The 22405-nt window shown below is 43.6% G+C and overlaps 1 protein-coding gene across 7 annotated transcripts in view; it reads right to left on the bottom strand.

Moving 5' to 3' along the window:
- The window catches only part of ACLY (ATP citrate lyase), a 44282-nt gene that overhangs the window by 2404 nt on the left and 19473 nt on the right, over positions 1 to 22405 (bottom strand). For 3 of the 7 annotated variants that reach the window (XM_068918722.1, XM_068918720.1, XM_068918721.1), the window contains 24 exons: positions 21602 to 21771; positions 19853 to 19975; positions 17914 to 17976; positions 16934 to 17124; positions 15929 to 16008; positions 15277 to 15407; positions 13223 to 13341; positions 12599 to 12735; positions 12079 to 12140; positions 11858 to 11975; positions 11548 to 11702; positions 10553 to 10643; positions 9110 to 9139; positions 7244 to 7385; positions 5172 to 5340; positions 4498 to 4602; positions 4045 to 4241; positions 3770 to 3851; positions 3222 to 3332; positions 2543 to 2670; positions 2260 to 2353; positions 1823 to 1977; positions 935 to 1085; positions 197 to 340 (listed from right to left, as the gene is read on the bottom strand). In XM_068918722.1, coding sequence (XP_068774823.1) covers positions 197 to 340; positions 935 to 1085; positions 1823 to 1977; positions 2260 to 2353; positions 2543 to 2670; positions 3222 to 3332; positions 3770 to 3851; positions 4045 to 4241; positions 4498 to 4602; positions 5172 to 5340; positions 7244 to 7385; positions 9110 to 9139; positions 10553 to 10643; positions 11548 to 11702; positions 11858 to 11975; positions 12079 to 12140; positions 12599 to 12735; positions 13223 to 13341; positions 15277 to 15407; positions 15929 to 16008; positions 16934 to 17124; positions 17914 to 17976; positions 19853 to 19975; positions 21602 to 21760 — 2937 coding nt within the window. In that variant the 5' untranslated portion in view covers positions 21761 to 21771. Of the gene's footprint in view, positions 1 to 196; positions 341 to 934; positions 1086 to 1822; positions 1978 to 2259; positions 2354 to 2542; positions 2671 to 3221; positions 3333 to 3769; positions 3852 to 4044; positions 4242 to 4497; positions 4603 to 5171; positions 5341 to 7243; positions 7386 to 9109; positions 9140 to 10552; positions 10644 to 11547; positions 11703 to 11857; positions 11976 to 12078; positions 12141 to 12598; positions 12736 to 13222; positions 13342 to 15272; positions 15408 to 15928; positions 16009 to 16933; positions 17125 to 17913; positions 17977 to 19852; positions 19976 to 21601; positions 21772 to 22405 lie in introns of all 7 variants that reach the window. The other 4 variants (XM_068918726.1, XM_068918724.1, XM_068918725.1 and 1 more) reach the window with 2 other exon arrangements.

The following is a 22405-nucleotide window of genomic DNA, read 5'->3' on the forward strand; positions in this document are numbered from 1 at the left end:
CACTGATGTTGCCTTTTACTCAGGTACTTGCCATAAGCTTTAATTATTTATGGATCTAGGATTCGAGTCCCAAGAATTCAGCCAAAAGATGCTTTTGAAAGGTGCTAGTTTTCCTTCCTTTTTCTTCCCCTTCTCCATCTCCCCCAACATTAAAAACCAACTCCTCCCATTTGTACCAGTAATACAGATTTCTTACCGACTTGACCCTGTGTCCGATGCCCATGATCAGTTTCCCTTCTTTCTTCATTTTATTCACAAACTCCATAGGGATAATGCCACTGTCAAAGGCTTTGCTGAACATTTTAGCTGCAGCATCCAATGCTCCACCAAACCGGTCACCCTGGATCCGACACACAAAAGGGAGCTTTAGCAAAGAACTCTACAGTTAAGGTACAAAAATACAAGATCGATCTTCCACGTCCTCCTTGCCTATTAATGTGGCAATCATGAAACTAAAGTTAGGCAGGCACCTGTTCATAATTGACCACAAGCATCAAATAGCCATGGAGCCTACACTAGAGACAGTGGGGGAAAATGCAATTTAAAAGCCCATTTTATTCTAATTGTACCCGTCAGTCTTGGAAAAGACTGAGCAATCATGCAGGGATGTTTTTGATAGTGACTTGGCTTCTGCAAAATATTTATAGATTCAAACATGAGATGCCAGAAAAGTCTTGCTTATTAGAAAAGTGGAATAGATTTTAAAGCTAGAGCAGAGAAGCTCAACTGAAAGTCTTTCCCAGTACCTTTTCACTTTGATCAAGCAACTTGCCTAGCTACTAGTGTTGAATTTGGCAGAAATTGAAAGTGTGAGCGAGCAGGACACGATCTAATCCATGGCTCCGTAGTTGTTTCAAATCCTAACTTACTAGTAGTAAAACCTTGACTAAGTAATGAGGAATAAAACTGAACCTCCTGGATATTAATTACTCACAATAGTAAGAAGGCCTGAAGTGAGACTTGAGACAAGATCTTTTCCAGCTCTTGCACAGACAATAGTGTTGTGGGCTCCAGATACAGCAGGCCCATGATCTGCTGTTACCATCAAACACATCTCGATAAACTGACAGGCATACTTTGGTAACCTGACCAAGAAAGAGACTGAAGTCATTAGTCATAAAGAAAACGGAGAATAACCTGGCACTTCCATGTTATACTGGACAGTAACTTGTTTTAGGTGTTTGTGTGAAAAAGTATGGCCACAATACCCATCACTGCATCCTAATATCTGTTTGCCTTCTCAGAGACATATAGATTTTATTAACTTTCCATCTAGCTTTCACAGGAACTATGTAGCTCCAAAGTTGAGTTCACACATATTCAGTGGCTGATTGATAAGCTCCGAGGGTCCCCTCAGGGAGAGCCATGAGAAAGTTCTGTTCATCCTGTTCTGTTGAGCTATCGATTTCAGCTAGTGTCAAAACTGCCTCTTAGGGGTGTGTCATCAGCCTAGAGGAAGGCAGAAAGAAGCTTTGCCATTCAGAAGGTTCCCTGTGGGCTGGTTAGCAAATATACATAGAACTGCCTGATCTCTCCAGGGCCAAAGTATGACAGCTGTAACAAGCGAGTAGCCAAAGGATGGGAAACGGGATAGAATGGAATTTTTTTAACGCACCACAACACTTAGGAAGATCTTCATCCCAAAACTGAACTACACTGTAAGAACCCTTGAAATGCTGATGTGGTCTCAAAGAGAGAGGATATGGGGATGGCACTTCAGTGAAACTACGTTCATGAAGAAATCCTGCATGCTTAGATGTCCATTAAAACAAGCAAAGCTTCAAGCCAAAGAATGTGGAAGCTTTCACAAGAGCTGCCTTACCTCCTTTGAAACCAGAGCAGTCCCAGAACCCCTCCAATTCCCATTTCTTCTTTGAAGACCTCAGTGATGGGCATCCCGGCATAAATCAGTTCCTGACCTCTCTCATCGCAGATGCTGGTCATAAAGGAAGCTGGCTTGCGGATCAGACCCAACTCCTGAAATTGCAGCATAAAGATGGGATTTTTAACAATGCACTGTTAAGAGCAAGGGACACCAGGAGGCAAGCACAGAGTGACCAAGCAGGAAAGCATTGAACTTGCCCTCAGGGCAGCCTCCACAGTCTGGTACAGAGGTAGCCAATATGCTCACAGACAAAACTATAAAGCATAAGATATAGCTCGACAAATATCATTATCCCTGTAAGCATCTACAGTCACAGCAGACATCCTATCTGGTTTCCAAGGAACCAAAATGTCAGGCAAAAGAGCACAGCTCACCCTTGCCCAGGAATAATCCATTGGCACAGTTGGAGGAGGCACTTCCTCAGCTGGTTCAATCACTCTTTTGGCAACAAGATCCTGATAGACAGATCTAGGGAGAGAATTTATTAATTTAAGTCCTTTTGAGAATACAAGTAAGGTGGTCTTAATCTAGACTACAAAACCCCAGAATGAATAGAAGCAGCTTTCCAAAGCAAGAATACATTCCCATATCAGCTTTGGGTCAGTGCCATAGCAGTTTTTAATCCCCTGCTCAGAGGGCTCCGCTATTGTGACTTACTGAATGACCTCTCCCAGCTCATCAAAACTCCGAGGAACAAACACACCAGCTTCCTTCAAGGCCTGATTCTTTGCAACAGCAGTTTCAGAGGCCTGGTTGGCACAAGCTCCAGCGTGGCCAAACTGCACCTATGAAACAAAAGAAGCGACAGCAGGAAGGAATACAAGTGGTTTAACTGCAGAGGAGGAAAACAGAATACAAAACTTAACAGCAAACTGACAGTACTACAAGTGACCGTATATCTGGCTCCTTATTTGGGTGAGCACAGAACTCTTGGCTGGAGCTGTGGTCAGTGCTGCGATATGCAGAGCAGTTGCTCATCTGGAGTCACTCTAGGCTCTTCCACTGACATTCTGCCTTCCTAAATTCACCTCATTCTCCAGAGTTGCTTTACAATGAAGTCAGTATCTTTCTCATTCCCACTTCTGAAGCAGGCTCTTATTAGACTCTGTTGCATTCACTGGGATCTCTGGACTCCTTTTACATGCATGCAGAATCCTTTGGAAGTCTCCAGAGACAAACTGAAGAAGCACAGAAAGCTTTTACAATTTAAGTTCTGCATCTTAAACGGCTACTGACAGCTCTGAAAGGTTTGGGGGGGCAGAAGGAGCAGGATTTTTTCTTCCTGCCTCAGATATATTTACTTATTTTATGCATTTGGACCCATTTATGTACATACCTCTGAGGAGAACATAGTGGCACAGGTACCAATGCACCAGCACACCACTGGCTTGGTGATACGGCCTTCTTTAATACCCCTGGAGATCTTATACTCTTCTGTGCCTCCAATCTGCAGAAAGAAAAAGAGAGCTGACTGGTTCAAAGCTTTGCACTTTTGCTGGTAGAAACCAGCTCCAAGATGCACACAGAAGCATTACTTGGATTTTTTTTTTTGGGTCCTTTTTTCATTGGGCAGTGACTGCAGTCTAGGAATGCAAAAAAAAAAAAAATCACTGCCTCCTTACTCAGTACTTTTACTTTTTTAAATAAGGGAGACTATGCCTGCTTGTGTTGGATTGGTTCCATTTCTTTTGATTAAAGAAGCATAAAATAAAAATGCAGATATTCAAGAACAGTATGAGTAGCTGCCACTTATCTGTAGTGGTTATTTGGCATTCTTGCAGCTGAGTCAGATGCTCCCAAGTGACTTATGGGGCAGGAGAACCACAAAAACCCCAGTATAACTCTTGAGGCTTTCTCAGATAGGAGTGATCTGCTTTCACCCACCTCTCCAAGCACTACTATCATTTTCACTCCTGGAGTATCCTCATAGCGTAAGACGTGATCCATAAAAGTTGAACCAGGGTATCTGGGTAGAATACAGGGAAAATGGCAGGAGTTAAGTTTATTTCCCAAATGCTTCTGAAGGTAGAAGAGTTAACAGCCAGCCTGCCTTCTCCCTTCCAAATGACTACCAATTCAGGAAGTTTCTTCTGTTGACCGACTTTTAAAAAAAAAAAAAAAAAACCACCACACACGTCTTTGAAGATACAGATTCCTACCTGTCTCCTCCAATGGCCACCCCTTCATAGACCCCATCAGTGGTTCGAGAAATTATATTGTTGAGCTCATTGGACATTCCTCCAGAGCGCGAGACGTAAGCCACACTACCAGGACGGTAGAGTTTTGATGCCAAGATGTTATCCAGCATGCCTCCCGTGTTGCCTATTTTAAAGCAGCCTGGTTTGATCCCACCAACCTACAAAAAATTTAGGGAAAGATAATGGGAAAACATACATGGGATCTGTGTACATTTGTGTAAAGCAGTCTTTTCCTGTCAATATTTACACAAATAATAGAAGATGGTAACAATGACCTTCAAACTGGAAATAAGCACGCACTTTAGATATATCAAGACAGAATGGATTGTAGGATATACGTTATCCTTCAGAGAAAGCTGATCTGAAGATTAAAACAGATGGGCAAGGGGAGAAGAAAAGGTTGTCAGTTCTTACAGTTGCAGGCCCAATGATTGTGACTCCTTTTTTATCAGCTGTCTTGATCAACTTGCGTGTCAGTGCCTCTGGAATGCCCTCAGCAATAATGGCAATGGTGCGGATCTGCATCGAGATAGAGAAAGTCTTCAGTACCTGAGCGTTGCCACCCTAACGAACTCTGCAGAATAAAGTAGTCAAACTTGCTAGCATGATCATGCTAAGCAAACATGCAGCATGATCATGCTTCTGCCTCTTGTCAAGCCACAGGGAGGTCATGCTGTGCAATATGATATAGAAGGGCCCAGTGGATGGATCTGCATGCTACTATGGTCTTCAGCAGTCTCTGTATTGTTCAGGGATATCTTTTTCCCTTGCACGTTCTAGAGAGCAGCATTGTATTTTGACCAGTCCAGAGAACACCTTCATAACAGGTACAGAGGAGCCGAGTGCCTTTTATACAAGTCTTCAAAGTTTATCCAAATAATATAGCAAACTCTAATGCTGGACTCGCAATACAACTCCAGTATCTTCCACAGAATCTACAAGGAGTTAGGATTGCAGTAGGTATCTGCTAAGCTGGTAGACCCCAAAGCAATTTGCTAATGCTGTCATGGTTTAAGAAACATTGGTCTCTGACAATTCAGGCAAGAGCTTCCTTCTTGTCCTGAGCTGCTTTTTGATTCTTCACTCACCTGTGGATAGTTCATGGTTTCAACAGTGCTGTCGTAAGCAGACCGCAGGGATGCAAAGTTGATTAGAACATCCACCTCAGGGTGCTTCCTCATAGCATCAGACATGTTCTTGTAGACTGGGATCAGGATTTCTTTGTGGCCCCAGTAGAACTTCTGCTTGTGATCACCGCTATGAAAGAGAAGATGAAAAAGCCACGAGTCTTAACGGCTGCTGTAAAGACAAGGGGATACAATGCATGCAGATAGAGGAGTTTACAAACCCCAGTTCTCAGACACCAAGACTGACTGCAAGACACTCGATAGCGAGTGAGCATACATGAGAAGGGACCATACTAACAGCAGAAGTTCTTCAGAGTATAGAACAGAGCAGCATATGGAAGGAGACGGGCTAATGGGGACAGAGGCATCCAGCAAGATGAATAAGCTCTCCCACTGTGAAGTTACCAGAGCCTTAATTCTACTCCAAGCTGGAAGACAGAATGAGGCACAGAAAGAGTAATGAATGAGATGCATGCAAAGCTGCATTACTGGACTGGAACAAATACTGGGCTAGAGGAGTAGGAAACCAGTATCTGTGGTGAAAAGCCAGAACAACATGAGGGCCAGTCAACTGTCCTGTTCTGCTACAATGAGATTCCACCCCCGCAACACACTGAAGGGGATACACCTGGAAAAGTTTCACTGTAGACATTGTCTTTCATATATGATAGATGCTCAGACCGGAGCTTCGTTGCATCAGTACTGTTCAGTCATTTAAGAATCTAGAGATACTGGCTGTGTTCTCATTCTGTCACAAATGTAACAGTATTTCATGGCTTGCCAGTCTGGCTTCCTCCAAAAGGTCAGGCAGATACAATATTGTTCATTTCTGGCCTACACTTTTTATCCCTATAGCCTTTTCCTCATTAAACAGCTGCCACACTGCAAGGGGTTGCCCCTCAGCAATAGATGTAGCTGTGCCTGCATTCAGTTTTAGTACCTGGGAGTATGCACTTGCTGGGAAGGGATTATAGAGCTGCAATTATCATCAGAGCTGCAGACTAACAGCACAAGGTGCTTAATGGACAATTGAGGCAAAGAATTCTCTGCACAACAGAGGCTGATTAATCATCAGCTATCCTGGATGTCCATAAATACCACAGGAATTAAACAAGTCTCCTAGCCTCGTACGGGCTCCTGTCTAGCTGTCTCAGCAGCAGGCCAGGCAGCCTCTCCTTTCCTTCTCTCTGCCTGCCCTGTTTCAATAGGAAGGCCCCCCATGCTCTCACAAAGTAGCTCGGTACAGTAACAGAAGAGCTCACGCAGGGTACCTTCACAAGAGCAATGTCCTGGAGATTCTGACTGATGGCAATTCGAAATGCTTAAGTTAATAGTCTCTCCCGCCCTCCATTATTTAGCTGTAGAGACTAAGGTTAAACAAGGCAAATAGCACAAGAGAACTCTGTATCAGACTGAAGATCTGCACACTTCCTGCCCTCTGTAAGAACCTGCTGCCACTACAGGACAGTACAAACAGGAGGAAAAACAGGAATTTTTAATTCTGTTTGGCTATGTCGGACAGACTGCCGTCAATCTGATCAGTACAGCTACTCCAATTCTGGCTAATATTTGGAGGGGAAAACTCCAGCTGCTGCAGGCACAAATCAATATGCTTCAGACAAGTATGCAGCAAATGCTAGGTAAGTGGAAAGACCTGATATGGCCTTACTGCCTCCGTTAAGCCAATGGGCTATTGTAAGAAAGCCCAACTAGTAACGCCTTCCTCACCTGTTGCATGAGGAAACAACTTGGACCCTCGTGGAAAAAGGATGAAATGGGACTTGAAAGAGCTTCATTTTAGCCACGTAATTTAACAGAGCATCTTGTAATCAATGGCTGAAGGAAACAAAAGGAGCAGTCTGCAAAGCCAGTCTGATGGTAGAAGGGAGCAAGGACAAAGTGTAAAAGCAGAGATGTGGAGTAGGGCAGAGCTGTGCTAGAGAAAAACAGAAATTGGAAGAGAGGAAACTAACAGAAGGATTTTAGAGAGAAGGCAGCCAGAACAATGATGTGGTCAACAAAAGGATACTTACGTGAATGGATAAACCATAGCAGCTACTGAAGGCTCGTCCCGGGAGCAAATATAATCAAAGTCCAGCATTCCTTGCACAGCCCGTGTCTGCATCCCCCAAATAATAGCTTTGGTGTGACGGCTGAACAGGGTTGTAGCTTTACCTGCCCAGAATGGGAACAAACAAAAAACAAAACACACCCAAAAATGTACATCTGTGCAAGACAAAAGCTGCAGTGTTGCGCATTTGCCAAATGTCTGCTGAAAGTCTCCCAAATAAGCATATTCCCCTCCCTCCAAACTAAACCCAAAAGCTCAGCTGAAGAAGGTAGTAGCCACACTATCCAAATTAAGGAAGAAACTGTAGATGAAGCAGCATCCCCCTTCCCAGGATTCTGAACACAATAGCCAGGTTTTGGGTTTTACAACAAAGAGGGCAAGTGCCCATGGTGTAGGACAGGAGAGATGAGACGCAAAAAACCACCTCTTCCTCTCCTCAGATAGGTCAGTCATATTCCCCCTCAGCTAGATTTATTCTGCAAAGCTGAAAAGGAAGGGAACTTTGATTTTTTTAAATTAAATATACAGCCTACAATCCGAGAGGACCACAGAAGGCTTGCCTGCTGCATGTGTCAGGGGTCACAACAGGATGATAGGAAATAAGAACAAATTGGGGGGGGGGGGAGGGAGGGAGCAAAGCAGCTGTACATTACTTTTTTCCATCCCTCCAGTTCTTTTTGATGATGAGAATCCAACAAATAACCGATTGTCCCAAGAATTAACGTGGCCCAAAACTTGGCTTTGGGGGACAGAGTCACAGGAAAGGCAACAGTTCAGCTAGTGAAGATGAACTATTTGCTTGAAGTATGTTTACATCATTTGTCACAGCAAAATGTTGAGTTCCTCCCTTTGACTCCAGGCAGACTCTTAAGTAGTCTGAGCTGATTTCTTAATCTGAGCCGATCCAACTGCTGAACACAACTCAGTCTACAGCTAATTTCTTTTTGGCTTTGAATCATAGGTAGGCAACATTAAGGATTCAACAAGATACTGTTCTCCTGCCTTTAAGAATAAATCAGTCACTGTTTTCTCCACCCATGAATGTTCACAGTTTAGATCAACTGCCACATGGCTTGTATTTAGTAAGCTTCCTACACTGAAAAAAGCCTTAGTTTTTCTTGCAGGTACCTGCAAGGTGGTAACATTCATTTCCATAAAAACGGGAAAATGCAGGTCCAGAAAGGTGATGATATTTGCCTGCAACCACACCCCTCTTTCTTTATTTCAAAGCACAATGGGGAAAATTGCTTGAAACTTCACTTTGACCCTGATTCAGCAGTTCATTCTTATCCAGCACAGAGCTCAGAAACGTGCACCAAGTCCCCATAATGTCACTGAGCACAGGCTTTAATGGTTTGCTGAACTGATACAACAAGAGCATTTGGTTCATTCAGTGACTTTTCTATGCCCTTCAAGGCTCATAAGCATGGCATCTGTGTTATTTTGCTTCCCTTTAAAACAAAAGGCCACTTAATAGGAATAGTTAGCGATTCCTTCATTTTTTAAAACGTCCAAGAGAACAAAGCTTTTCAAACGTGCTGAGGCCTGTTTTCTCTCCAATAATTATGAGGGGGAGGGGAAAAGAAAAAAGTTTGAGACCTGTCCCTCCCTCCCCCAGAAATAATGAATCCCTTTATGCAAAGGAGTATGCAGGCTGCACTTCAGAAACAGCTAAAGAGTTTGTACTGTGCTGACTACATACGCTGGGCAGGAGGGAAGAACCAGACAACACTGCAAACTTTGAGAGAGAAAACAGCAACAAAAACAAAAAACTAAAAGTCAGCTGCCAGCAAGGCCAGACACATTCAGCTAGTCACACATGTCCTACCTGGACCAGGTCTTGAAGCTGGGATTGAATCTGTTAAAGAGAGAATCACTCATGCAACAATATGACACAGTTGACTACTGTCACCCGAGCAGCCCACCAGGGCACCTGGTGACTGGATGCTATTATCTCCCTCCTCCCCACAGCACTCGGGGCTTTTGGTTTTTGCTTTTGTTTAAAGCAACACATCTTAAAAAGTAGGAAACTCCTAATCAAATGCTTTTCTCTTCCTTAAGTACAGGGGAAAGGTTACACAATAAGCTTTTTTTTTAAATGGCTAGATTCCATGTTATGAGATGGTGCCAAGCAGTTCTGAAACCCACCCTCAGTTGTGCAGTTTCTTTTTAAAATTATACTAAACAATGCAGCTAGGGAATACCAGCAAAACTGGCTTGTACTGGAGCGCTCTCCATCTTAATTCCTCTCCAAGTGCCTGGACATCAAGCTTTGCATATTGCCATCCAAAAGTATTTTGCTTCTCCCAAGAAAAACACATTTCAGGCCCAGGTGACAGTTCCCTACTCTGTAAGCTCCATGGCTCACATTTGTCAGTCTACTTTTAAAGCGCTGTTCATGCAAAATTCTGTGCACAATTATGACAGCAATATGATTTTTGTGATCTGTTTCACCAGAAAGATCTGAATCCTGCTGTCATGTCATACTGTTGACAATGGGATCAGTATCTCCTCACACTGAAGGGAAGAAGAGCAGGACAGCTCTTCTGTCTGGGAAGAAGAGAAGGACAGCATCACATTTTCTCCCTACCCAATTTTGCTATTGTTTTCCTTCCCTATAGCATGCTTTTATCCAGTAAGACTTCCAGAAACAACCAAAAGACCGCCAAAGCTCTTGCAAACCACCATGCCAAAGACATTTCCTACATACTTAAGTACACAAAGAATACAGGAACCTCAGATCCTAGGTGTTTGAGGAGTAGCATGACTCTTTCTGAGCTGACAGAGTTTTCAGCACTGTTTGTGGAAGGTTCATCCAGGAAGATGCATATACCAGGAGGGCCTTTGAATGTCTACACAGTTCCAAAAACATCCCAAGACACACCTCCCAAATATTTAAATAGAAAGCAGGCCTCAGTTCAGCAACCACAGCCCAGAGAATCTAATCTGTTTTCCACTGGTCTTGCCTAAGAAGAGATGGGAAAGCTGGAATTCTCAAATTAAGTTGTTCCCTTGAAAGTAACATCTCAGACCAAGGCAACTCTGACTCACCTTGTTTAAGCTAATAACACACCAGCTGACAACATTCTAAAAGCACTAACTAAATTCAAAAAACAAAAGATAGTTACCACAAAACTGCTTCTCTTTCTAACCAGAGAAGGCATTAGTTAAATCCCTATTTTCCATTTGCGCAGAAGGCACTAGGTCATGCTCTTTTGACAACTTGCAGCAGAAGAGAACTGCTAGTGACCATTCACAATGCTGGACTTACCAAGCGGTGCTGTTGGCTTTGCCTTTTTGGCTGGAGCAATATCATCTGGTCTGGACTCAGAGAAAGAAGCTGTTCTGCTTGGTGCTGGAGTCTGAAAGATTTAGAAGCCTAGTCAGTAAGGGACAGTGTGCCAGAAATGGATATTGGGAAGCCTTTTCTGGAGCGTGCATGGGGAGATGGCCGCTTGGATATACTATTCTCCAAAGAGAACCAAAGAAAATTAACTTTGGGATAGAAACGTTTCATTCGTGGGAGGGAGAACTCCTAAACAATGATGTACCCAGTAGGTTCAAGAGTCACATTCTCGTTTCTCGTTTTTGAGGTGTCATCACATTTTCTGCAAAAATGAGGTGGACAAGTGAGGAGTGCCCTCCAGTGAACCACGCAGGAGAAGTCACTTTAGTAGTCCTAAAGATTTGGACTGTACAAGTATGACAGTGGCCAAGATGTGTCCTGTCATACTAAAAGGCACTTCTACAGAAAAGTGCAAATCACTATCAAATCTGAAATAAAACTACATCAGTGAGATAATGAGATTCGTCTGAGCAGCAAATACCAAGTATAATTGTCTTTCCCAGTAGCGTTCCTGTGTTCAGAGTCTGAAAGAAAGCCTGCCTTCCAGCATCTGCCAGTTCAGAAACTGAATGAAAAAAAAAAAAAAAATCAGATTCCCATTATGGAAAGAGAAGGACAAGGACCTGCATACAGTGACCTCAGATACAGATTTGTTGTGAAAGTGCTTAACATGTGGTGGTTGCTAACAGGCTATTTCCAGATGGGAATTTCCTTCATAGTGATGGCTTTCACACACTGCTGCAAGGCCTAACAACGAATAGCAGCCAGAACAATTTCTGCTGGACATGGGGGGGGCGGGGTGGTGGTCAGCAGCAGGCTTTGGAAGTTATCCCTTGAAGTCTGACCTGTTCAGAAAGGGGAAGCTCCCTTCAGAAGGTTCCTCACATATGTTCCCTTTCGCAGAGAGGGGCAGAACTCACCGAAGGGCTGCCGCTGGCATTGAGAAGGAAGTTGGCAGTGTGAGCTGCAGCAGGTGGCTGATTAGGGATAGGCCGATGGCCAAGTGCCATGCCCACAATAGCAGTCATGTGAGTCTCTGTGCCAAAGACATGGATGGGGATCCCAGTTGTCTTCCCTGTGTATGCATACAAACACAGTCAGGTTTGGGGAAAAAAGGAACAAGATGAACTTCTGCTGAGGCCAATTATTAAACCTTGGAAAGGTACATCAGAAAGCAGGTAGGAGAAACAAGATAAGAGAACAAAATGTAAGGAACAGAATGGTTCTCACCCACTTCTCCCATGACGCGCAGTCCTTCCTGGTAGTTTGGGCCTCCCCTTCGCACAAAGATCCTCACCTCATGCTCCTTTAGAGGGCCTTGGTAGTCTTTAATTGCTCTCACAATGCCCTAAGAAGGGAATATATAGGGCAGGTGAATTGAGGTGGTGGAGAAGGTAAACGGTTGCAGACAGCATGCTGCAGGCACTTCTTGATACTGAATGGTCACTTACTTTAAAAGTGGCTGCCACATTGGTGAAGTTAGCAATGCTGCCTCCAATGATTAGAATTTTACCTGAGGAAAGAAGCAGTAAATAAATAAAACAACCTGTTTTAAGAACAGTAATTTTAAATCATGAAGCAGCTCAGAACATAGAGAAAGTGGAACAGTGCTGTAGTTCAGACTAGCCAACGCTTTTGCGAAGAGTATATTTAGCAAAGCTTGGTACAAAATTCTTATCCAGGCAAGAAGTTTTCTGATAAGAATCTCTTGATCCACATTTGTATTCTTTGCTACATGGAAAAATACAAGTCCTGTCTCTGAAGCAAGAGCTGATAGAATCCCATTGCTATTGCACCCAGAGGGAAGCAACATATTAAAAAGCTCTTCCAGGCAGGTCTAAATATAGTAACAGCCCAAATTTGTTCAGTTTTTCCCCTAAATACACCCTCACAGCTGAGCAACTGAGCCATTCACCCTTCCTGACCAGTCGATTACCATTGCTACAGTCCAAATTCCAGTGTCTTTCTTACCTTCAGGATGTTTCTCCCGTGTCATGAGGGAGAGAATAGTCTTAGCATAGTCATAAGTTTGTTGCTCACTTGGGGCTCCTGAGTATTCCCCATAGTTAGCCAGTTCATTCACACCCCCCAGGTCACAAATGGTGTCACTGTAAGAAAAGGAAAGAGACTACTTATAATTTTCAAGCAACTGTAAAGGCCTTAATAAAGCATTCCATATTCGTAGGAAAGGGGTACTATAACAGAGAGGTCATGCTGTCTTGAGATGACTGCTCTCCTCTGGGTGCCAGCTGTGATTAATCCTGTTATACTTCCTAGATATGATGGGAACTCAGCGGCTGCCACAGCAACTGCACTACCATAAACAGCTTTCAGCCAGCCTGCTTGTTTCTTTTTAGGCCAAAAAAAACCCCCATAATATTTCAACAGCCCAGAAGTAAATCACCACCACTAAGGGACACTATATTCCATGTATTGGAAAGAAATCTGCATGGTATCCTCATTACGAATAGGTCCCAAGCAGTCATGACATGGGAAAGACTGCTTTAGGCGAGTCTCCATTTCAGAGGCTGCATCAATTATTTTCTTCCAGCACTGTAAATCCACCACCGCCTTTGAAAACCTTGTTTCTGGTACCTGTAGACCACAGAGGCACCACCACCAGCCACCATGGTCCAGATCCTGCCTTTGGGATTGAGAAGAGTCAGTTTCAGGCTGGCTCCACTCTTTGCATCCAGATCAGCAATGTAGGCTTCCTGCAGACAGAGCAGAACATAGTATTTAAAATTCCTTCTCTTTGGCTAATTACTGCATCCTCTTTCTGGAACCAAAGGGTTAGGGATGCCGGGCCCAACTTTTAGAGGTGGAGAGCTCCCACAGCTCCCCTTGATTGCAATTGGAATTAAAAATGCAATTTTTTTTGTAAAAAGAAGGAAACCCAACTTCATCTATCAGGGCCAGGACTGATTTGTGTCACGTGTAGGACTGATTTGTGTCACGTGTTCTCCAAGACAGAACACTGAAATTGGACTGATGGAAAGCTGCAAGCTATCTCTGTAACAAACTCAAAGGGGAAAAAAATCAACCTGAGCATACACTCAAAAATTCTGATTCTTGCTTATCAAGATCATATCCTCCAAAGGATACTTGTTGTCTTTACAAGGTGTTTCCTACTCTTCTGCTGCCTTGTCCCTTGCTTGCCCAGGTGAAGTCACAAGCGATTGCTATAAATGAATTTGAAATTATTTCATTTGTAGGTCCAGAAGCTGAGTTTTCCTGTCTGCACATGAAAAATTTTAGAAATGCAGCTAGCTACTGGTTATGTTTCACTAAGCTGCACCGCACTGCCCTTTCCATTTTATCAGGCTCTGAAGTAACAGAAAAAAAATGGTCTTTCCCACCACCGCTCAGCAGCTCTTGGAAGCTCCCAACTTTCATGGCTCCACATACCAGTCACATGAAAAAAGTTGTCTCCCTCCCCTGAATCAAATGCCTCCAGATTGAAGAGTCTTGTTCTGACCTTGTGAAATTTCAGAAGAAATTTCAGCCTGAGAAGAAATTTAAAGTCAACACACCCAAGACTACGCTCTCTGGCTGTGCTGTAGCCAGGAACGTAATCACCAAGAGAGCTGTCATTTGGCTCAACATGGCGTTCCTGTCCCACAGCGTGCTTGCCTGTTGAAGCACTTTATTGGGAGTTCATTAAAATTCTCAATGAAGACACTGACATAATAACCTTCACAGTGACTTGTGGAGGGATGATTCAGAGAGACTAAAACTAATCCATTAAAGAGCAAATTGAGTTAAGTGCTGGCATCCAGCACGCTACACAGAGAGAAATAGCTAAATGGATTTCCTGGCCACGTTACAGAAACCTTCCCCAATTTAAGCATAATTATAATTATTAAAATGAAAAATCAGAAGGACAAAAACCCTTCTGGAGACAGCAGAGCAGTCACCTGAAATAAGTACTAGCACAATTAAGGAAAGAGCTTTGCTTCCAACAGTCTGAAGCTGTCGGGAGGCTATGCATGAAGCAGTGTCTATGTGACTAGCAGTACAAGCCCAGGTAATTCTGAGAGGGAATGGGCATTTCTGAACTTTAAAACAAATAACGTTTGCCATCATGCCTCTTCTCATTCTTCACTTTTCAGGACAACAGATGGGTTAACATCTTAACTTTTTTCTTCAAAGTTTGATAGTTGAGAGTATATTATTTGGATTTACAGTCATACAGATTTTGTACACAACTGGTACCCTGCTCTCAGGGATTAAACTCAGACACTGAGGAAACGTCAGCCCCACGAGCCTGCCAATAACCAGTACTCCCCCAAAATAATAATGCTGACAAAGAAGCAATGCAGGCAAGAACCATATAAAGACGACTCCACAAGTACAAAGCTTCTGGCACATAATTCCATTTAAAAAGGAAAGTCAGAGTTCTAAATGAAAGAAGATCCAAACAAAGATGGCAAGTAATTGCAGTTCAAAAATGCTATTATGAGAAATACTAGTACTACACAGGTTTGCACAAGCTCTTTGCTGTCTTTATGGATAACAGCAGCAAGGTACTTGAAATACAGCAACAAAACCCTATGAGAGAGGATAACTTCAGTGTCATGCACGTACAGCAATGAGTAATTGATCTTTGCAGTCAGAGGGATTTGGGCCCGAGTGGGTTGTTTACTTGCCTCTGGGTAAGCTTCCCTGCCAAAGGGAGGGGGGAATTCCACATCCCCCCATTTCACTTTACAAATGTAGTCAGCAGTCGCATCAATCTTCGCGGCCAAATCAAGGATGTAGACACCATCTTTGGTCACAACTGCATTTGAAAAATACCAGACTTAGCTGCATTTTGTACAAAGGCAAACATTATGGATTTGTTCATAAAATTTGATACCATATAGAGATCATTTACAAAAGCTAGATCACATTTGTTCCCCTTCCTCCACCTTCATTATTTAGTTATGCTTACCAAAGAAGTCCCTTAAGAATCAACTACTGACCATAGTCACGGACCAGGTTCAAGCTCAGATGCTATTCTGTTCTGATTCAGAGCAACTTTTATGTTCTTCAGTTCTGATCAACATCAGTATCAGAAGGTTTTTTTTAAGTGCCAGGAAATTAGATGGCAGAGAACAGCACCTCCTAACTGTCCCCATTTTGGATTCACGTAACTAAGAACTCCAAGAGACATCACAGCCACTCTTGTACTTCTTTTGCAGGCACTACTCAATACCGTTATTAACTACATAAACCACAGAAGAGTAAAATAAATATTTCAATATTTTAAAACAGATTAACAGGCAGCCCTGCATCTGGGCTCCACAAAACATCAGTTACCTAATGGATTGATCTCGAGGTATGTGAAATACAGATCCTCATAAAGGTTGAACAGGCCAGAGATGAAGCTAGCCAAGATGCTGAAGGGGGAAAAAAAAATTAAACACAAATTCATTAAAGCAGCCAAATATAAAATACAGCCTGTTCTGCTTCATTTATATTAGTGGCCAACTGCAAATCTAGTCTGTATCAATTTATTTCATTCTCATTCATCTTCTCTGGAAGAAGCCTACGTGATGACTCAAGGAAAGAAAGACCTTGATGACTCATCTTAATTATACTCCACCAAACTCCTGAGAACACAGTTGCTCACAACTATCATATGGATGTTCAGTCTATTTAATCTCAGAGAGACAGAAATGCATCTTTGTCAGATCTCAGCTTCGTTAGGAGGGATGGGGAAGAGACTGGAACAAACTGTATTAGTTTAGACAGGATACTTGAGACTTTTAGCGCCGACCAATGCCAGTCATGACTTATAAGATAGCTAGCTATAGGCATTTAATTAAAGGAGATGCTCAAGAAGTTGAGACCTACAGATCAATTTGCAGTAAACTTAAGACTATCAAGAGAATATTTTCTTAGAAGTAGCTGGGTCAGGGTAAGGCACAATACATTTCTGAATCAGCAACCAAATTCATGTCATATTACCATTTCCACTAAATAAATGAAACTTCTATCCTGGCATGAAGGATAGAAATTCTATACATGTCTCTGATATCACACAGGTCAAGCCTTTACTAGGCTGAGAAGAGTGCTCCCGTCAACTGAAGGCTCAGAGCGCTACCAACACTTGTTTTCAGTTTTCCAGGAGGCTCAGATAATGTCAAAGAACTTGGATTTAGGATGCATGGCACATTCTTGAGAGCAATGAAAAAGTTAGGAGAGCGACTATTAGGGTGAAACAAGCGTAACTTCCTTTCATAAAAGGAAACAGACAGACACACACTTCTGGGCAAATGGCAGTGTCCAGAGCAGGCACGGGCACTGGACATCCGTACTTACTCTTTTTTATTTGCTGGTGCATGCTGCAGGAGATGCTTCTTTACATCCGAATCATTAAGCTTTTCGTCCACCCCCACGAGCAACTTCTGAGCTTTGGCATCAACGTCTCCCACATCCACACCCCCTTCATGGTGGAAAAGTACATAGTCTCCCTCACGGGCAGCATATATGCACACATAGAACTCTTCTTCCTGCAGCACAGACCCAGGCACTAACATCAGTAAGTCACACCTAGCAAACACCCTGAAGAAGCAGCACTCATGTCAGTGGTCAGACTGCTAGGGAAGAGGCAGAGCACATTACTAAGCTTTCCAAAGATAAGTAGCATTGGAATGGCCCAGGCTCCCCTCAGAATTGTACAGGCAGCGCTGGCCTGGGAGGGAGAGTGGCAGGGCCCAGAATGCTTCATCCTGGTAAAACCTGCCAGAGGACAGCATGTTCCACTTCTAGGAAAAACACACAAAACAAAAAAAAAAAAAAAAAACACACTCCTATCTTACACAACTGCATTACAAACCTCAGACTCTAGTTTAGCTGCCAGCATGGTCCTTTCCTGGGCACAGTGAAAGCACCTGCCTCTTAGGTAATTACCACCTCCCTAAAGCCATGGCAGAGGATGAAGATGTCACCAGCACTAACTGAGACATCTCACATCAGCAGTTTGTTATTTATACATGGGAGCACCAGATTCAAGGAGCACTAAGCTGCCTTTTTCCTAGCAACCAAATCCCTCTCACGTGATCTGTACCACCACAAACCGCCTCCCAGCGGAGAGTAAGAGCAACCAACACGATTACTAACAACTTTTTGCAGGGACTAACGCTGCACCTCCATACAGCTCTGACAACATGCATCAGCACTGTCAGCTTAACGGCAAACTCCCAAGCCTCTGCTTTCTCCACTACATCAATCCGTCTGAGCAACATGGAAGTCAGAAAAGGTTTAAAAGCACTCTCTTATGCTCCAATTGATATACCAACCTGTTTGTGGGGGACAAAGGGCTCAATCAGAAAATTCTTCAAGACTCCCTTAGCATTAGCAATCTGTAGGCAGAAAACAAGACAGACAATGAATGCTTGTCCAATATCTGCATTTATGACAGCACAGCTGTCAAGCTTCAAGAATTAACTAACACTGCTCTGACTAAAATCATTTCCCCCAAGCATCTCCCTAATATGTATCCTAGGAATCCAGCACACATCAGGTACTGCTGCTGCCACACACTCTGCTGTGCTAGCCCCTGCACTCCAGGATATTTTACTAATTCATATAAACTGTCAAGCGCACCTTTCCCTTTCCTAACAGGGCAGCTGGCTGTCAGAATTGCAGCAGAATCATCATCTCCTGTCCCAGATGAAGTCTTTACAGAAGCACTGCTTAGCACAGGCTGAAACACAACTGCCCGAGCCCTGCATCTAGCAGATACTACACACCACTGCACTTACAGTGCTATCGGGAAGGGAAAGAGATCCAAAGTTTTCTTGGTAGACCCAGGGAACAGGCAGTTTCTTGAGGGTTTGATTAGCAGCACAGCCAGTTCTTGTTTCCTGGCTTTGGGCTGTTCTGCTGTGACTGCTCTGTCAGCCTGGAGCACAGGAAGACACTGGTGCTGCTTCACCTTCAGACAAGTGGTGAGAGTGACAGGCCATCAACACAGGCCGTGACCCATTTTCCCAGCGAAGGACAGCAGCTGACAGGCTGGGCCAATAGGGCAGACAGCAGTCAGCACTCCAGAGACCAGGTCCTCAGATCAGTTTGGCATTAAAGTACAAGCACTGAACTGGAGCTTCTACCTGCAGCTCTGAGAAAACAACTGAGGGAAATCCTGAGCTAGACAGCGAGTGGCAGAAGCAGAGGCCTGTGCCCAGCAGTCACCCTGGAGGCAGTGTCAGTGAGTATGGAAGACAGGAAAAGCACCCTTTAGCCTCTTCCCTGCAACAGCAGACAGCTAAAGCAAGGGCCTAGGAGCTGTGCTGCATGGGTGCTTTCCTGCCATCCAAAAAGGCGTCTCCTGGCTAAAGGGACACTCTTCTGTATGCCATGATAGATACCCTGCTCCTGAGGACACTGCTTTGGGAGCCAATATAATAGGTCCCAAGTCCTTGGCACGGTCTTCCCTTTAGATGCGGTTGTTGCATTGTGCTCAGCAGTTATTTCAACATCTATCGCTTTCCTGATGGGCAGCAAGCAAGATGCAGTTGCCTGCTGTTTCATAATGGCCTTCAGGCAAGCCTCGCTGGCTCGGCTGCACAGCACGGTGCTGGAGCCAGCAGCATATCAATCATAATAGGGGCAAAGCATCGGTCTCCTTGAGGCAACAAAACTCCATCAGCTCCTGAAACATAGCAGTTGGGATGGCAGGCATTTCTTATCATTAACATTGCAGTAGCATTCCCAGAAGAATAAGTATTACAAGCCAGCACCCAGTTAAAATAAGGACTTGAAGTAACGCTCAGTCCTCAGCCAAAACATGCTGGCTGGCTACAGTGAGAAGACAATTTTATGACAGCTTTTATACTTGTCTTGTTATATCTGTCTTGGGTATTAATGTGATGCAGCTATTCCAGTTAGAGACAGCACTTGAGCTATCAACTGCTGACTCCCAAGCGAAAGGGATTTTCAAAATGGTACAATTCCTTCTGAGCTACCCACCACACAAGGCCTACATAGCATACGTGGCAGCAGATGGTAACTGGGGGCACTAAGTTAACAGGGTGTGTCATTAAACAATGCTCATTTACCAGCCGGAGATTTATTTGTGAAACTGTTTCTCAGTTGCTTTGGCTTCAGCATAACATGCCTTTTACACTAATGTGGACAAAAGAAATACCTGTGCACCAGGATCCTATGATGCAAGCAGACAGAAAAGACAAAACAAAAGTCTTCATGTTTTTGTTGCCATTCATGCCTCGTACTCACTGTGGTTTCTTGGCCCAGACGTTGTTTCAGCCAAACCTTCACCTGATCCAGAGTGAGGTTAATTCCAACCAGTCCAAGCTTCCCACGCCGTTTTATTAGCTGATCTGGCTTCACCACTAGACGCTGCAATATTGTGCAAAAGGGATTATGAGGAAAAAAGTGATTTTGGTTAGAGATTCTCTGCAGATGGTGAAACTAAAATTTAAGTAAACTCTCTAAAAAAACCTCTGTGAAGATGTTTGATGTAATCTCTCGGCCGGTGCCTAACGCACTACAGTTGTTAAGTAAACACATCTCAACAACATGCCTGCAGTTTTTTGCTCTGTGCTTAGAGAGGAAGTTGCCTTATTTCTCCTCAGAGGTGACTGTATCAGCACAGACTGAGCTGACAGTTTGTCCTGGATTACCTTTGATAACAATTCTTTTCAATATAAGTGTTGAAGATGAAGAAGATGGTGTTTACCTACTCCCTTTCTGTGAAAATTCACACTGAACAGTGTTCAGACACATCATGAAATTAATATTGCTCCATAAGCAAAGGCTCACAAGGAGAAATTGTTAGAGAGACATGGAAAGCCAGCCACGAGCACACGGTCAGCTGCTTATGAATACGTACTCTACACATGAGATCAGCTAGAGCCAAGAATCATGCATGTATTACAAGGTTACTGTATGGTAACTGACTGTCATTGACTCTTTATAAAATACCTACAAAAAACTGTACCTAGATAAACACTTTCTCAGCAAAAGTGGTATTTGCAAGCTAGGGAAATTGGTGCTGCTCTCTTATGTGCCTGGTAAACCCTGGCACTTTAGCAACTTACAATATAGAGCCACAACATAACGTGTTACAGTACAGAACACGGTGATAGTGACCTGTCTGCTGAGTGGACACTGCAGCCCTTGTGACATCCCAGGAGTTTGCCTTAAAGGCTAGATGCTTTCATTGCTCTCTTCTGGTTTTCTGCAGTCCTTTTAGAAGCCCTACTGATATTTTCCAGCAACTAACGGTTGCAGTTGAGTGGGGAGAATGTAAATTACTTACTGTAGGGCTTCCATCAATCAGTAAGTGAAAGACTGAAACATTCATGTTCTGCTAACCAGTGACTTAATATAATTAACCACTGGAAAGGAGCCAAGTTGGACAGCTAATAAAAGGAGCTCTGGAGATATGTTCTCTGCAGAAAATGCATGGCTATGAAGCACAAGGAGAAATAAAAGATCTCATGGAGAAAAGCAAAAATAAAGGTTTTACCTAATGCTATGTAAACAAGCAATATATTAACTGGAGAGGGAAGTCAAAAAAACAAAAGTCAAAGCTAGACCAGAAGAAGGCACTCCATGAATTCAGAGGATAAGGATTTGAGAACATGGACTGACATCATAAGAGCATATGGCTCTCTTGCTTTGTCTGAATTAGCCTGGACTACCTTCTGTGCAGTTAGCAGCAGCTTCTAGTTTGCAGACATCTCTGCTTATGTATTTTGCTAAGTCCTCAAGTGACTTTTACAATCAGGCCCCTTGGAAGGTGATACAACCGCCCTGAAGTAAGCTAAGTTTCTTCATCAGTGTTGCAAGTTAATGTGGCAGAGTAGAAATGACTACTAGTCCTTCAGAAAGGTGCCAGAGCACATAGTTCTGCACGCAAGCTGCCACAGCACAACCGGCCCTGCCTGACAGGGAGCAGCTCGGGCAGACAGAGGTTTGTCAGGGCTCAGCCATTACAGGAAGGCAAGTCCTTCTCCTTACCTCGTTCAGAAGCCATGGGTGGTCCTGGGTGAGTCGGGCCCAGTCAGTGTCTGGGGTGACACGGGCATACTTGAAACGGTTCTGGATAGCAGAGGATGTGCAGATATACTTATACAAGAACTCCTTCCCAGTCTGCTCAGAGATGGCCTTGGCTGACATGGCTACCTAGTCTGGATTGAAAAGCAATTCATTAAGAAGCGCTCAGGAAGAGAGTCCAGTTCTCACAGATAATTCCCATTCACCTACTTCAGTGCAAATACAAAACAAATACAGAATTTGGGCAGGGTTTCACCATTATAAATAAGCCTGTAAAACTCACCTGATCAAGAAAGAACTATCCTGCACTGCTCAAAACCTCTACCCCAGCCAGCTACCCTGAACACTATTCCAGTCCAGCCTTGCCCGCAGGGAGAGACATAGTCCTTGCAGCTTGCCCCAGCTACCACTTGCACTTTTACCAAGCCTGCCTGCTGTGAGCCTCCCCTCACGCTTTGGGGACGCTCAGCTAAGACAGCTTGCCTCAAACTACCCAGCACCTCAGGTTTGCTCTTGAGATCTGTATGTAGTACAGCTACCATTTCTCCTAGTTCACTAGGAGGGAGCGATGAGGCAACAACAGAAAACCCTCCCTCCCACTTATTTTCCCACAGCATGCCACATTTCCAGTCTGTGCCTCCTGAGCTTGACTATAAGCAGATTAGCAATCCGCCAAATACTCTTTTTTTTTTGATAATACCAGCAACTTTTTCTAACAAAAGAAATGGGATGCGCACCCCAAAGCGCATTTACATCCTGGTTTTTGTT

Source organism: Struthio camelus, chromosome 25 (assembly GCF_040807025.1).
Source record: "Struthio camelus isolate bStrCam1 chromosome 25, bStrCam1.hap1, whole genome shotgun sequence".
Classification (NCBI taxonomy): domain Eukaryota; kingdom Metazoa; phylum Chordata; class Aves; order Struthioniformes; family Struthionidae; genus Struthio; species Struthio camelus.